The 17099-nt window shown below is 35.2% G+C and overlaps 1 protein-coding gene across 3 annotated transcripts in view; it reads left to right on the plus strand.

Annotated features, from left to right (window-relative positions):
- The window catches only part of LOC129224671 (general transcription factor IIH subunit 3-like), a 61289-nt gene that overhangs the window by 30918 nt on the left and 13272 nt on the right, over positions 1-17099 (plus strand). For all 3 annotated transcript variants that reach the window (XM_054859214.1, XM_054859215.1, XM_054859216.1), the window contains exons 7-10: positions 4863-4921; positions 5025-5099; positions 8115-8168; positions 8496-8564. In XM_054859214.1, the coding sequence (XP_054715189.1) occupies positions 4863-4921; positions 5025-5099; positions 8115-8168; positions 8496-8564 (257 nt within the window). The remainder of the gene's footprint in view (positions 1-4862; positions 4922-5024; positions 5100-8114; positions 8169-8495; positions 8565-17099) is intronic.

A 17099-nucleotide genomic window follows, 5' to 3' on the forward strand; every position in this document is an offset into this window, starting at 1 on the left:
AGCTTTATACTTGCTTGTATTTTTCAACATTTGCGTTAAACCTTGATAACACAACACACCGTGAAGGAACATGGAAACACATTGAATTAAGCAAGTGTCAACCTACCGAGGTTCCATAATTTAAACTCTTACAGACTTTTCTGTATCGGTTATTTATGAATATTTGCCTTTCAAATTCTACTAATTTCAGTAAGAGAATTTTATATTGAAAAGTTACCTAATAATTACAAGTATCAAATTGGAATACTTAATGATTGGAGGAATAATACTAATTTTCAAGAAAAAATGAAAGTGCCTTGTCCTTTATGTCTATTTAAATGAAAACCCCTGTGAATATATGTGTCAAGACATGATGCCTTCTTTCTTACCCGGACTTTTGACCCTATAATACAACTATGTGTGGCCTGATCGGCAAAGTGTCCAGGGCTGCCACTGCCGACTAAAAAAGCGACTATTTTGAAGAGTTGCAGACTATGACAACTATTTTAGCCTAAACTAAGACAAAAACGACTATTTTGTAAAAAACTGCTACTATTTCAGCAGAAAAGTGACTAAAATGTAAAAAAATATGACTGATGTAAAAAAAATAGAAATTTAAAAAAAAAAGCTGTAGCTTCAAGTATCATCTGCTGAACTTATCTTACTTCAAACTCATTCAGGTCTGCCAAATTACGGGAAAAGTCGCTAATTAATAACCATTACAATTATATAGATGCTAATTTGGGATCTGAATACAGATTAATCGGCTGTTGATAACACTATTCAACAAAAAATAACTTTTTGTTTGCATCCTGGTTTTAAATAGTCAATTCCTACTAATTTTGGGTTGAGACAAACGAATATGTTAGTGGATATTTTTTATTAGCTGTTGTTTTCAAGATACATAAAAGCCCACTGGAGAAGATGCATAGCAACCACACATTGATTTAAAGGTAATGATAAAAAGAAAAAAAAAAGCCCTGTACAATAAATGTTATTAAATAGGCCCTGTTTTATTTCACAATGATTATTTTTCGAAAGCAGAGGTTGCTTTAGGCTTATTGCTGTAAATGCTTCATTTTCGATTGCTTTTGGTGCGTCAAAGAAGGACCATCTCTTGTAATAGTTCATCAGCATTTGTTGATCACTAACTCAGCTCAATAACCCTGATAGTATTTGTGTTCTATTGTAAAGATATCTTGGTGAAGCATTTTCTTATGCTCTCTGCTTATAGCTTTAGCTTTTAAACAAAATATCCTGGAAGAAGTGAACAAAAAGAGTTTCAGAGACACAGCATTCATCAATGGTCACAGAACTTCCGTAGGGATTGTTTGACCAAATGTTTGACCGTCTTTTCTGCTGCTTATAAAAACTTGTAATACACCCTTAAAGGCTTCGTGGGTGTTTTTTTCCCTCCCCTTGCAATTTTTTTTCGAAGTCGGTGATTTTGATTACTGCGTGTATTTGAAAGGCTGTTAAAAATTCTCTCCTTGACTTTAGTTTCAATATAACTTAGAAATGTTCCTCTAAGGTATTGTAAAACTGTCTTTGTTCATAGCTTTCACGAAGTTCTTCAATATTCAAACTTCAGAAATAGTTAATAGTTTATTTCTGAGAAAATATTTATTTTTCTCCAGTTTCTTGATTTTCCCTAAATAATTTCAAAATTTCATCCAATTGCTTTGAGTGACTTTTCATATTATTGTTCACTAAATTACATTATGTTAACAAGACATGAAAATTTAAAAATATTAGGGTTTAGCCTGAGGACAACAGGATGATTTAGAAACACTTTTAATTTCAAATAATTTTTAATTATTAGTAGCCATTTAGTCTTTATTCTTTATAAAACTTTTATTTTTTATAAACCCTTTTATTTTTTATAAAATTTTAAGATTATTTAAAGCACTATGCTAAAGAAGAAAAACATCAGCACAATTGAAAAATGTTGCAACGTTGTTCACATGTCTGTGGTTATTCAAAAAAAAAAAAAAAAAAAACATTACTTCAACCATCAGTTTGTAAAATAATAATAAAAATAACAATTAAGTATGTACACATTTGGGGCCATGGTAGCCCGATCGGTGGAGTGTCGGATTCGGGGCCGGAGGGTCCTGGGTTCGAACCTCGATGGTCGAAGACCCACCGTTGTCATTAAAGGGGACTGGGCGACGTTAAATATGCTCGTGGTCTCAATGTCCTCCAAGTGAAACGATACCTCTGGGGGTGCTAGTACTGGGTAGCCCCAAAGCAGAATACTACTAAATTTGCGACGTACGTCGCAGAACAGAAACCTGAGCTGCAGAACAATTCTGTTCAAATGTGAGAGGAAAACTCAGACAAATTTTCCGCAGAAATTCTACAGATTTCTGTGAAATTTCTGCAGAAACTGCAGGTTTTCTGCAAATATCTTCCAACTCATCATAAAATTCTGCAGAGCTCTTAAAATTAGAAGAAAATCAAAAATTCTCGAAAATACGATAATTCGGCGGAAAGCTCGCGAAAAGTGTTGAATTCAAAAAGTCATCTGCCGGAACTTTAGATTTACTTTGAACTCAAAGAAATCTGCAACTTCTGCAAAGTTCTATCTTGAGTTGGACGATATTTGTGCAAAATCGGCAGTTTCTGGAGATTTTCGGCAGAAATTTCATGTTCTAAATCTGAAATGATTCTGATTTTTCTAGCCTTTTTGTGTTTCCCCCACTCCTTATTTTTCCCAATCGACCTTCATCCACTGCAATTTCCTCCATAAGCGTACGTTTTGGATACACGTCAACATTGAAACACGTCCATCGCCGAAAACTGCGTGTCTTATTTGAGATTTCAATCCTTTTGCATTCTGAAAATATTCTAATTGTTTAGAAAGTTTTGAAGCTTTTTATTATTTGCTACCTTAACTCGACTCATTTTATTTATTATTTTTGTAATTTATTTATTTATTAACATTAATTTAATTTCACCTTCATGCCATGAAAAATTAACCAAAAAGAAACGTGACTTGACGCCTAGGTTCGGATTTTCATAAAATTTTGTATCTTTGCTCTTTCTATGCATTTTAAAAAGAATATAAAATACTTTTGAAGACTCAATTGGTTTAGGTTCCACATAAATGTATAGCTACAGTAAAGTTTTAGAAAACGGGGGGAAAAAACCCTCCTGTATGAAACGATTTTGATTTAGGGCTCCCGATTTGTGGAAAAGGTCACGCTGGTTGCTTGTGTATACAATGCTTAAAGTACTTGCAGAATAATTTCGGTTAAATGATTTTACGTTGCAGAACATCGTCAAGTATTCTGCTTTAGGGCTGGGTAGCTATTAGCTCCTGGACTAGTTCTAAATTCTCATTAACTGTTCGATCCGGTGATGGTGCTGCCATATATCGGTATATAAAATAATGGAGGCAAGGCACTTAGTATGCAGTCCTCGACATAAATACAGTTGTAGTCAGTTGTGACTCTGAATAGGAATGTACACATTTGTTATTTTAATCAAATGATATTCAATAATAATTCATTTTTTGTTGAATCAAAAATTAATAACTTAAAGGAGTAAAAATGTATGATGTAATCATATGTTCCAATAATTAGAAGGAACAAAATTACATTTAAAAAAAAATGTCATCAAAAGCTGGGGCGTTCATACTGCATGCTATAGTGATGTTTTCAGAAAATTAGTTATTTCTTGTCAACAAATGTATTCATCATAGTTTCTTGTTGAAGGTATGCTTAAGAAATTATTTTGGAAGATATTTTTTCCTCCAATCATTTGACAGAAATTAGCCAATTGTAAATGTTCAACAATGTGGCCGATTATGACCAATCAATCGGCACATCCCTAATTAATACTATTTAAAAATGATGGGAGACTATTTAAGATACTATTTTCCTTTTTTGGTGACTTTTTTGCAGACAATTTTTCATTTAAGAAGCTACTAAAACGAATATTTTTAGGACTATAACTCAGTGGCAACCCTGAATGTCAGACTTGTATTTGGAGGGTTCCGGGTTCGATGCCAGGTGGTAGAAGGTCCTCCATGTTTATTAACGGTAACTAGGATGCGTTGTTAAATATTTTCGTGGTCACAAAGTTCTTCAAGTTCCCATTCAAAATCAATACCTCTAAGGATGCTGGATCAGGGATTGCTCTACTCCTGGTCTGGATCAAAAAAAGAGCTGTTTTCGGGTTCTTCTATCGTCAAACCAGTTAAACCAGGTTATAGTGGTAGGTTTGAGAGATGTTAGAGTGTAATGTCCCTGGGATACCTTTTGCCTGCAACCCCTTTCTTATGATTGCCCTAGTGACTCAGAGTGTAGAAGTTAACTCCCTAAAGCACAAGGAAGAATATTTCAAAGATCACTTTCCAGAAAATGCTTGATTGAACAAGAAACCTCAATGTACATTTCTCAGAAATGCTCAAGGCAAAATAATATTGGAAGAAAAATATTCACTAGAATTTCATCATTCAAACATTCATCATTGTTAACCGCAACATTGTCACTTGATGTAAAATTTTTGCAATTTTCAGAGCTATTAGCAATCCTTTTTTGAGAAACATCATTTCCCCAGGCATTAAAAATCACTAGACATACTTCAAATATTGAAATTAACTCAATTTCTTCATTTTTTTCAACATCAAACATGGTCCTCTAATTAACCTCTTTCCACACTGCTATTTTATTTTGCAAATTATGCTTTAGTTGAATGTTCAAAGTTTTCTCTTTTTATGGTAGCAAGATTTAGGTATTTATTGATTTTATTATTATTATTTTTAAATTTGAACTTAATACTTCAGTACCTTTGCATTCTGGCTTTTCAAAAATTCATTCCTAATGTAACTTTTAAAACATTTCTGTCTTTCATGCTTTGAACTTGACTTTATTTAGATATTCACCGTGTACAGAAACAACAGATTGTGGAGACAAAGATTCCATCCAGGATTTTAGTAATTATTTTTGCGTCTCAAACATAGATATAGTTTGATTTAAATAAACAATTTCACATTTTTCAGTTTCTTTTCATGTAAAAATGTTTCTTGTATCTTACAGGTCATTACAGCTTCTGGTGATAGTGCATCTCAATATATGAATTTCATGAATGTTTTCTTCACTTCTCAGAAAGAAGTAATATTGCAACCAAGCATCATTTTAAAATGCTTTGTTTTTGATGGAACCAATTTTTTTTTCTGTTATGATTTTGTTTAGGAACAAAAATAAAAACATTCAGTCCTAAGACCTATAGGAAATAAATAAACAATTTTACTGGCTCATTTTTTATTCAGTGTTGACTGCAAGGGCAGATTCAGGGGAGGGTCAAAGGGTCAGCTGATCCCCCTGTGACAAGGATTTTGTTATGATTATTATTAAAATTTAATTTTTGAGATCCGAAAAAAATATTTTTCAAAAGAACAATTATCTTTAATGAGCTCAATGTTTTTCAGAGCACTCTGCCACCTCAAAGCACACATTGTGTATGTTTTGTATGTGCATGTGTTTTCCAACTACGTATTTTAAAACTGTAATCTCATATATTCAAATACAATACAAATACAAATACAAAAGTGACGACCAGCAACAGGCTCTGGGCCCAGCTAGACTGGTCCTAGTCAATTTACAATCCCCAGCGAAGATCAATGGCCCTCTTAAAACTGTCTACTCCTTTGCTCATTACCACCTCTTCCGGTAAGCTGTTCCAAGGTTCCACTACCCTGCTAAAATAATAATTTTTCCTAATATCCATGTTAGCCTGAGATCTAAATAGCTTAAAACAATGACCCCTTGTCCTGTTTTCAGTGCTAAACTTTAACCCCGTAACATCTTTCGTTTTAATAAATTTAAACAGCTGAATCATGTCCCCTCGGTCTCTTCTTTGCTCAAGACTGTACATTTTTAGCCTTCTAAGCCTGGAATCATAATCTAAGTGGGAAAGTCCGCTTATTAGCCTTGTAGCCCTTAGAATTTGAACCCTTTCCAATACATTAATGTCTTTCTTAAGATAAGGAGACCAAAACTGAACAGCATACTCCAAATGGGGTCTTACCAAACTTCTATATAAGGGCAGAAGAACTTCTTTAGATTTATTTGAAATAGATCTATTGATAAACCCAAGCATCTTATTGGCTTTGTTGCTAGCAATGCTGCACTGTTGGCTAAACTTTAAATCCTGACTTATTAGGACCCCCAGATCAGTAACTTTGTCTTCAAAGCTTATGGTAGCTTGACCAGCTTCTATGCCTAAAGAAATCTGACTTTTGAAGAAAATTTTAGGGATTTTGATCCATGGCGCAGAGTGGAATTGAAAATTGAGGGGAAGGGTAATTTTTGAATGGGTTTTAATCTCATTTGGGGGGAGGGAGGGCTCCGTAGCATTTGAGGAGATGCGCCACCCTCCTTGGGGAGATAGGCAGCCCTGCCAAACTGATACTTTTTAGCTTTGTAGGAATAACGTTGTCAATTGAAACTTGACCCCCCTTAGAAAATTTTCTGGATCTGCCTCTGGTTGACTGATATGGGCTTTCCTAGTTTTAAAAGTTAGCAGAAACCTCGTCATTTACTTAAATTTGAGATTATGCTTTCTCAATAATATATTTTAAAGTCCCTGTCTTGATTTTTGTAGAAAAAGCGATGACATTGATGCTCACTACAGCTTTACAAGTTATAAAGTTCTTTAACTTATTAATATCAAACCAATGTCTAAAATCCTTAAAAAATCATTACATTATTTTGTTGTCTATATGCTTACTTAGACAATAAGCATTCTTACAAGCAATAAAAGTTACTGTTAAGGCATCAGCCTTACCCAAAACTCTGAAAGGATTCTTTTAATGCAAACGTCGGACAATTTTGAAACCTCTACAGTGAAAAAGAAATATTGTAGCTAATGTCAGAGTTGTCCAAATTTTCCTAAAATTCTCCATTTTTTTAAAACTATCCTAAAATGCCCTAAGATTTTAAACTTTTTCATAAACTCTCTTAAGACTTTCAGTATTTTACGTCACATTTTTGCGGAAGTAAAGAATGTTTCACTTAAATTTGATATTTTCCTACTAAGTCTTGTTGACTTTTTACAATTCTGATTGCAGCCCATGTGCAGTTAGTTATATATGTGGTTGTAATAACTTGTCTAACAAGAGAGTGTGGTATGATGTCACTCCAGTGAACTTGTCATCGCAATCTGATTGTATGAAACAGCAAATTTTTGTTTCTGAAAATTCTATTTTTTTAGTAGCGACAGCGATTGTCCTATTGATACTTTTTAGCCTTTTCTTTTTATTAATAGTATCCACTAGTGTTTGTTGATTTTTGTTCATAAAAATACAAACATATCCCCACCTCCATAAGGATATTTAATAATATTTGAACTGAAAGGTTGGTGAGGTACATCAGCTGGGGGAGGGGGGGTCTAAAAACTACTTCTTGTTAGCCTTAATTTAAGCTCATAATATTGTTCCTTACTTTCATGTGTATAATCCAACAAAAGTGAAATACACAAAAAAAATTGAACTTTTTTGATTTCATTCCCTGCCATTAGATTCCAGTTTTGTAGAGTTAGGCAAATGCCTAATTTTTCAACTGACTTTTGGTAAAGAAGTGAGTATGTAAGCTCTTAGAAGTAAAGTCATTCATTAAGTTGATACCAAAGCAAATTTTAATATATTTCTTTTTATTATTACTACAAATATTCATTAACCTGAAATGTTTTTTACATGCTTTATTATTTTTTTCTGTCTGAACCAATTTTACCATAAGTTTTTGGAATTAATGATACTAGTTTAATTTGCTTGCACAAGGAAGATTTTGAGAATAAATTTGTTTTAAAACTGGTATATTTTTTCAATATTAGATATTTGAAACTAATTTTACAAATCTCTATTATGATAACAGGGTAAATGAGCATTTATAATATTACTCTCAGCAATGTTATAGTAAAGACTCTTTCTGTAATGTACCTATCAACATGCTTTGAATTCTATTCTAAGAAATTTTTATAAGCAGCATTTTTTTCCATAATCCAATAACTGAAACAGAAATTACATTTTAGTACATGATTATACAATACTGAAATGTGTTGTTTTAATTCATGATTGTAGAATTTTGTTGTTTATTAAAATGTTTTTAAACTGTTGTGATTTTTCCTAGGGTGTTCTAATTGATGCTTGTGTTGTGGAGAAGGATTCAGGCTTGTTGCAGCAGGTAAGAATTTTTGTTTGCTAAACATTTTAATTCCTTTTTCTTACAAGTAGCTAGTTGCAATGAATTTGAAAAATGGGCGATACTTAATTTATTTATTTATCATTTAGCTAGAGTTTTGCTTTTAAATTTGCATAAGTTGAATTTTTTATTTTTCAACAATATGCAAAAATAAAATAACATATATAGGAAAGACGAAAAAGCTATTTGCTTTTAGTTTACAGGTCTCAAAAAAAAAAAACTAAGCGTTTTCTAGCTGTATTTTGATTTACTCTTTTAGTATACATTTCACAAAAATTCTGCATATTATTGTGTTTTCCCCCATTGCAGGGTTGCGACATCACTGGAGGAATGTATTTGAAGGTTCAAAATATTTCTGCTCTTCTACAATACTTATTAGTAAGTGTCTTCTACAATACTTATTAGTAAGTGTCTTCTACAATACTTATTAGTAAGTGTCTTCTACGAAAATCATAACATAATTTCCTGCCTAATTATGAATGCCGTTTTTGCAAAATTTATGGAAAGCATTGTTTGAATAAGACATCTTATATTTATGGCACCTACACTGTAAATCTTTCAATTATAACTTCAGTAAGGCATTCGGCAGGGCCGATCCTAGCAGGTGTGCAGAGTGTGCGCCGCACAAGGGCGGCCAAAGCAAGGGGCGGCCGCAGGCCGCATCATATGGTTCTTATAATCAAGCAAAATTCCTCAAGAATTTCTCTCAAGATAACTTATAATAAGTAGAATAAATATGCTGATTTTTAAATGTTCAATTGTCAAAGTATGTGTCGTTTTCCCGACAACATAGCATAGTTTAAGAAAAATAGAATGTTAGGGAACATTTTGTTGGTTCATTGTTCATTAATATCTACACTTAACACACATGCTTCATTTGGTTGCAAAGTTTGTGACAGAACCGGTAATCAGGCATGGATACAGGGGAGGGGAAAGGTCCCCTTCTGAACCATGAAATGGTGCCGTTTAAAAGGAGCACCGAGGGCGGCCGTTTACCCCCCAAGCTTTTACAGACCTAAACAATGAAGACATATTTTAGCATTTCAAACAACAAACTATGTAACAAACTCTGTGTTTAACAATCGTGATGCGTGGAGAGAAAGTGTAAAACTGCGACTCCCTTGAGAGTAACATATATGAATGACGAACTAAAATGTTGTACTTTTCCCCCTTTATGAAAAATTTTCTGATTAAAATCTTGAATGAGCTGCCCGGTTTCAGATCAGGTAGGAGGACAGGGCCCTTGCCCCGGGAAGAAAATTAAAATGTGGCTCCAAAACGAAGATACAAAAAGATGCCCTATCCTCCTTGATGAAACTAAAGAAGGCTGTTGTGTCGTACTTTAAAAGTCCAGGAGCAAAAACAATTGAGGCTATTTATTTACAAAAATGTACATGAAGCTTTACAAAAGTCATATCCACACAAATAAATGAAAACGTACTGTTTGTTACGCCTTATTGTAGTACTTAAAAGGAGAACCTCGTTCAGCAACGTAGTCGTACATAGTTCTGCGTAATTCTTACTCTCCCCGCCTTACTTAGAGTGTTGCCACTCATTCGTAATATGTTGCTTAGGTGTTATTTTCGGAGTAACTCTCAGCTGGAGGAGGTTCTTACGCAACATTTCCTCCCACCTTTTGAGTGGATAATCTACTAAACACTCAAAATGACTTAGGTTAAATCAAAAATTACAAAAACTTACATAATATAACATCAAGCAATATACAAAAAACACAATCTTAACAAAGAAAAATGAACCAGAAAACAATCAAAACATAAATCATGAACAATAACTATTTACAAACGCACTGGTGGCTTGACAATTCTACCACTACTGGTAGTTAGAGGTACAGCTTCCTCAATCGTATTTAATGCTGGGTTTTCTAGCTCCAGTCGAAATAATCTTTGAACTGGCCTTAAGAATTCAGATGTTTCAGTTCTAACAACAGCAAGTCTAACCTGCCCATCACGTCCTGGAATTAGTTTTTTCACACGAGCTAAATTCCAATAAGCACGTGTTTTGTTAATATCCTCCAAAAGAACTATTTCGTCCACTTTTAAAGGCTCAAGTTTGAAGTTCTTAGCAGATTGTTGACGTAATTGTCCTAGGTATTCAGAACGGAACCTTTTACGGAGTTGTTCTCTTATTTTCTGAAGATAATTAGCTCGCTTACCTAACTTTTCTCTATCGACAATATCAATATCAGAAACTCCGGCGTTAGAAATTTCTTGTAGAAACATTTCTGGTGTTAGGGGTGACATATCGTCGACGTCTTCGGAAACGTACGTAAGTGGCCTCGAATTGATAATTCTTTCACAGTCACAAAGTACTGTAGTTAACTCTTCATAATCAAGAGCAGCACGACCCAAAATTTTCCTTAAAATTTGCTTCACCATTTGCACTAAGCGCTCCCACCATCCGCCCCACCAAGCGGCGGATGGAGGGTTAAACTTCCACTGAATTTTTTCTTCCGCAACTTTAGAACGTAAACTCTCCAAATCCAGCTCGTGCAAAAGTCTTTCTGCTCCCTTAAAATTCGAGCCATTATCAGAATATATGATGGTTGGCCTACCACGCCGAGCAATAAAGCGCCTCAGGGACTGAAAAAATACTTCTGTGCTTAAAGACGTAATAAGTTCGAGATGAATGGCTCTATAGACCGCGCAAGTATAAAGTGCAATATAAGCCTTTTGGCCATTTTTTAGGTATAGTGGACCAGCGAGATCAACACCCACTATTTCAAAAATAGCTGCATCACGTACTCTATCATTTGGCATAATGCCTGAACTGACATCACACCTTTCTGCCTTAAATCTCTGACATTTCACGCACTTTCTAATGCAATTACGTATAGTTTTACGAGACTTAATAATCCAGTATTTTTCCCGTAGATGAGACATCAACATAGAAGTACCAGCATGTAAAAGACGGTTATGAGCATCCATTATTAATAATTTAACCACGGGGTGGTCAGATGGTAAGATGATAGGAAACTTAAAGTCATTAGTATCATCACGATAAGCAACATTAGTTTTAGCTCTTATTAAACCATTGGAGTCCTGTAGCGGTCTGAGGTTTTTCAATTTATCATCGTTTACACCTTTAAATGACTCTTTTTGAATCAACCTCATAAGAGCTAATTCAGCCCTTTCTAGCTCAGAAACAGACAAAATACCTGTGAACCCAGTTACTGATTTTCTTAACTTACAATAAAATCTAAAGATCCAAGCTATCATGCGCACGATTTTTCTTACCGATGAAAAATACCTGTAGTACCAATTGTCATCAACCTTATTTGTTGTCAATGTAGTTATAATAGTCTTACGCAGTTCAGAGTTCACCAATTCCTCATCTGGCTTACCCTCACACTTCGGCCAATTTTCTTCTTTGTCATACAACCACTTTGGCCCCTCCCACCATTTTAGCTGCGCTAACTGCTCTACGGAACATCCGCGGGACGCTACGTCGGCTATATTATGGATTCCGGGAACGTGTCCCCATACTTTAGGAGATGTCAAGGAACGTATTTCTCGCACACGGTTTTGTATAAAGGTACCCCAGTTTCCCTCTCTTACAATCCAACACAAAGCGGTAGTGGAATCTGTCCAACAATGAACATTAATTCCGGAAAGCTTAAGATCTTCAATTACAGATGAGAGTAATCTGGTCCCTATTAAACAGGAGAGTAGCTCTAGACGAGGTATAGTTATATGTTTTAATGGTGCAACTCTACTTCTTGCATGTGCTAAATTAATTACTACTTCATTTTTTCGAACTACTCTTATATAAACACACGCGGCGTAAGCTCGTTGACTGGCATCGCAAAAGAGATGCAAACTCATCGACTCGTATTCAAGGGAAATGCCTAACCACCGAGGTATTTTCAATTTTAGTAGTTTCGTTAACTGTTGATACCATGCCTTAATTTTTCTTATTAAATCCTCTGGAAGAATTTCATCCCACTTAAGTTTTAAATTCCACACTTCCTGCAAGATTAATTTAGGTATCAACGTCACAGGGGCTGTAAAACCTATTGGATCAAAAACTGAATTGGCTACTGCTAAAACTGACCTTTTCGTAACAGCCTTTTCTAAGTCTAATTTGTGATCCATTTTACAAGATAACATATCCGAATCCGTATGCCAAACATAACCCAAGACTGAAACTTTTTTACTCCCAACGGAGTTATCAGCCGAAACTGCACTGTTTAAATTGGATTCAAAGCCTCGTAAATTAAAATTACCCGAAGTCATGATTATTTGCGATTCCAACACAAATTGTTTCATTTCTGTTTCGGTATGTAGGCTGGTCACACAGTTGTCGACGTAAAATGCACTCTTTAGAATTTCAGCTGTGTGGCTTAAATTTTCTGGAACGTTATTCAAATGGAACTGCAGCGTAGCAGCCAAGAGATACGGACTGCAACTTAGCCCGAAAACCAGCATCCGATGCCGGAACTCCTCTAACTGCTCTGAGTTATCCTTACCAAACCACAGAAAACGCAAAAAATCTCGATCTTTCTCCCTAATAGCTATTTGCAAAAACGCTTTTTCTATATCGGACGTAACTGCTACGTAGTTCCTACGAAATCGATTAAGAATCGTTGGAATAATTTCTATTAAGTTAGGTCCGGCAGATAAACAACTATTTAATGACGGAGAACCTACTGAATGAGAACTTGCGTTAAATACCGGTCTTAAACTTGTAGTACTATTTTCTTTAATTACCGGCCTATGCGGCAAATAGTGTACTTGCTTTTTTGTTTCTCCCGGTACCTTTTCAATTATGTTAAGAGATTCCCAATTGTTAAAAACCTCCGTATATTCCTCCAACTTTCCCAAATTTACAAGCTTTCTTTTTGTGCTTAATAAGCATTTTTCAGCTAATTTCTTATTGTCCGGTAAGGAGGAGGTATCCTCTATCCAAGGCAACGCAACTTCGTACCTGCCCTCCGAATTCATGCAAATAGTTTTATTAAAGAATTTATTAGTTTCTTCTTCCAATTCTAATTTACTCTTTCGATATGCTGGATCATCAATTCCCAAAACGTCTAACTTCCAAAGATCACTGATACACTGAGTTGGCGTTAACAGCGATGTAATCACTAAAGAATGGTTACTATTTACGCTTTGCCTTGTTTCACATAATTTCCCTAACACAGTCCACCCCAAACGAGTCTGTATAGCTGTCAAATTAGACTTAAGATTTATTATTCTTCCCGTCAACAATTTTCCCGCAACATCAGCACCAATTAATAACTTTATCTCCTTATCTACCTTAAATTTATTTTTTTCTGTATCCGTAATTTCAATATTGTGCTGCTTGAGCTCGTCTAACCAAGGACCAGATGGGATTTGATTGATCTCAGAACAAATACGTTTTTGTGCAAGAACATCAAATTTACACCTGTAACTGTTATCAACATTACTTAAAACAACAACATAGTTCTTATAACTTTTTTCAGAAATTTCTACCCCACCAAACAGTGATTGTTTCAATTTAATTTCATTTGTAGGGCAATAGTTCATGCTCTGAGCAACATCAGAAACTATGTAAGATTTCATACTACCCATGTCAATGACTGCACGTAGAAGCATTTCTTTCGAACCATTACACAATTTTACAACCAAAGTTTGAAGATATACATCCAAGAGTTGTACATGATTATTTAAAGTACTAATTTTGTTATTATTATCTTTTAAAGGATTATCTGGTCTATTCGAAGGCAAATCTGGACATAAGATCACGAAATGTCGCCTTTTACAAATCTGACATTTATGCTTAGAACTACATTGATTTGCCCGATGATTGCCTCTCTTAAGACACACAAAACAAGCTTTCTTTTTCTTAAGAATATCTTTTTTATAATCTAAGGTCATATTCGTAACTTCATTACAACTCTCAGATGCATGAAACTTATCACAAAAAATACAATTATCATACCTTTTAAATTTACTGTTATTATCATTAAATGCAGTTTTATCATTTGCGCTAAGTAATTCACAAGCAGTTGGTACGAGAGATTTAGATTCCGAATATTTACTTAAATCTTTTTTATGACTTACCCTATCAGAATAAAAGCTTTCCCTAGCAATTTTTACTCTGAATTCACTATCAACCTCATTCTTAACAAAATCAATTAATAAATCTAAATCAGTCTTACCCACTGTATCTGCAGCAGTACTTCGCTGCCTTTCCCATAACTTAATAATATCCACTGGCAATGCTGACTCAACGAGTGGAAACAAAATATCCGCGTACTTATTTTTTGTGAGTCCTAGCGATTCAAGCGAACGTAACTGTGTCTGGAGTTTATCATACAATGTCGATAAATCACTTTTGTTCTTCGTCATTACCAGCTGCAATAGATCTCGTATATACACTTGAATCAAAACGCTTTCTTTTCCAAATCTTTCTTTCAAATACTCGATGGCCTTGGGATAGTTTTCAATCGTGGGGGGAAAACTGTCTACGATGTCTCTCGCCTTGGAGCCCGCAACTGTCGCCTGTATTAAATATTGGAATTTGTCCCGTTCGTCTATTCTCGTATTTTGATGAATTTGCTCAAATTGGGACCAAAAGTTTAACCATTCCCTCGGATTTCCATCAAACTTCCGGAGCTCAATTTTCGGTAGCTGATACTGGGATACTGTTTCGGTACCCTGTACCGATTGAAGGGGCGTTTCTTCGTAGTTTCTCGGAGCTTGCACGGAAAATGTTCGTTTTACTTTCATTTTCGCAAAAAGAAAGTTTCTATCGTATCTTTCACACGATTCGAATTCCTCTTCGTACTGTTTTTCTGTGCATTTTTCCGTCGGTAATAGTTCTAAGATTTCGGCGTCACACTCTTTTAACTGCTTGTATTTCTCAGATAACAGTTCAAATTCTACTTGTTTTTCTTCACTGCTTGTCTCGTTTGATTCCGTTAACTTATCAAAATTATTTATAGCTCTTGTGAAGGCACTTCGTAAAATTGAACGCTCCTGCTTCAAAATGTCCATTTTCGTATAAAGAATATCAATTTACGTACTAATTATTCTTACAAACACTTACTTATATATCCTTACAAAGCCTCTGAAATCTTCTGATTTCCGTACATCCTGGCTGGCTCGCCAATAAATGTTGTGTCGTACTTTAAAAGTCCAGGAGCAAAAACAATTGAGGCTATTTATTTAAAAAAATGTACATGAAGCTTTACAAAAGTCATATCCACACAAATAAATGAAAACGTACTGTTTGTTACGCCTTATTGTAGTACTTAAAAGGAGAACCTCGTTCAGCAACGTAGTCGTACATAGTTCTGCGTAATTCTTACTCTCCCCGCCTTACTTAGAGTGTTGCCACTCATTTGTAATATGTTGCTTAGGTGTTATTTTCGGAGTAACTCTCAGCTGGAGGAGGTTCTTACGCAACAAAGGCTTAAAATTGCGTTTCTAGGACTTTACTTTCGGAAAATTTCGCTGGTTGAACCATCGATCTTAAGGACCCAATTAAGCTTCTGATTCACCTCTTCCACCTTAACTTAATCAAACATAGCCTAAAAGTGCTGGCTCCAAAATCCAAAACGTGTTTACAGACGACAGCCCTTCCTATCATCAAACGTCATATAAAATTGCTTTGGCATTTTTCGAAATTTTTGCAGTGGAGGACCCCGAAATCCATTCGCAAACATTACTACCAAATACAGTCTCAATTAGCGTCTTTCGAGAAGCCCCTAATTCCACCCCTTCTCACTTAACGTATTGAAAAACAAACTAAAATTGCGTTTTTCAAACATCAGAGTCAAGAACTTTTGTGGAAAGATCCCGGATCCCTCTTTTCTCCAACGCAATCACTATACCTGAAAATTTCGTTTTTAGACGATTCCGTGGAGCCACAGCTTCCTGCCTAAACTAGCCTGAAGTTGACTTCAGGTTCAAAAACACAGTTCGTGAGAGCACACTGAACCCCCGTTCGCTCTTAGTCCCATCGTTATCAAACAATGCTTAAAATACGACTTTGGGACTTATATTTCTAAAGAATTCCGGAGGAGAACTGCCAGGCTTATGTAACTTTTCACGGCGCTGGGGCATATCCATCAATCGTCGAGGTGAGGTGGACAAAAGTCTATAGTTATATTTTTTCAGATACTAACGTTGAAAAATATCCGAAAGATCCGCATAAGCTTCCCAGTTTTGTTAACGTCACCAAAGATGATATAAAACTGCGATTTTAGATATATCCGCTTAAGAGCCCCAAAATCCTTCCTTCCCAAAAATAGCCTGTAAAGGATTTCTGTTCCGAAAATATTTTGGTTCGGAATATTTTCATGTTTCCCCTATTGTTTTCAAATCTAACGGGTTTTTGGAAAAATAGTGGCGAGAAATTACCGGAGGATAGCCCCGGAGGATAGCCGCCAGATTCCCTACCGTCACCAAAGACGGCCTAAATTTGCGTTTTAAACTTATATTTCGAAATCTTTCGATGGGAGACGATTGAATGTCCCTCCCTCTTGCAACGTCAACAAAGGTAACCCAAACCTGCGGGTTTAAAACTTAAGTTTCGGAGATTTTTCTGGAAGAACGCCGATCCTTCCTAAGTTACGGTCTTAAAAAATAGCTTCAATTTGATTTCAATTTTGAAAGAATTTTAGGAAAGAACTGCAACATTACTTTCACCTAAAGTCTCGAAAAAGTTCCTAAAATTGCGATATTTTCACGTCAATTTTGAAAATTTCTCCATGCACCTTGAATATACTTGACTCTTTTGTCCTTGCAGCCAAACACAACTAAAGATTAACTAAAAATATTTTTCATACGCCAATTCGATAATTTTCGTGGAGCAATCCTCCTCCCCTGAACCCCTGACACCTCCCCCAACGCTTACCCTTCCTCCGTCCCTTCTCTGATGTCACCGAAGAAAGACTATAAAATG

The sequence above is a fragment of the Uloborus diversus genome, chromosome 6 (genome assembly GCF_026930045.1).
Source record: "Uloborus diversus isolate 005 chromosome 6, Udiv.v.3.1, whole genome shotgun sequence".
NCBI lineage: Eukaryota > Metazoa > Arthropoda > Arachnida > Araneae > Uloboridae > Uloborus > Uloborus diversus.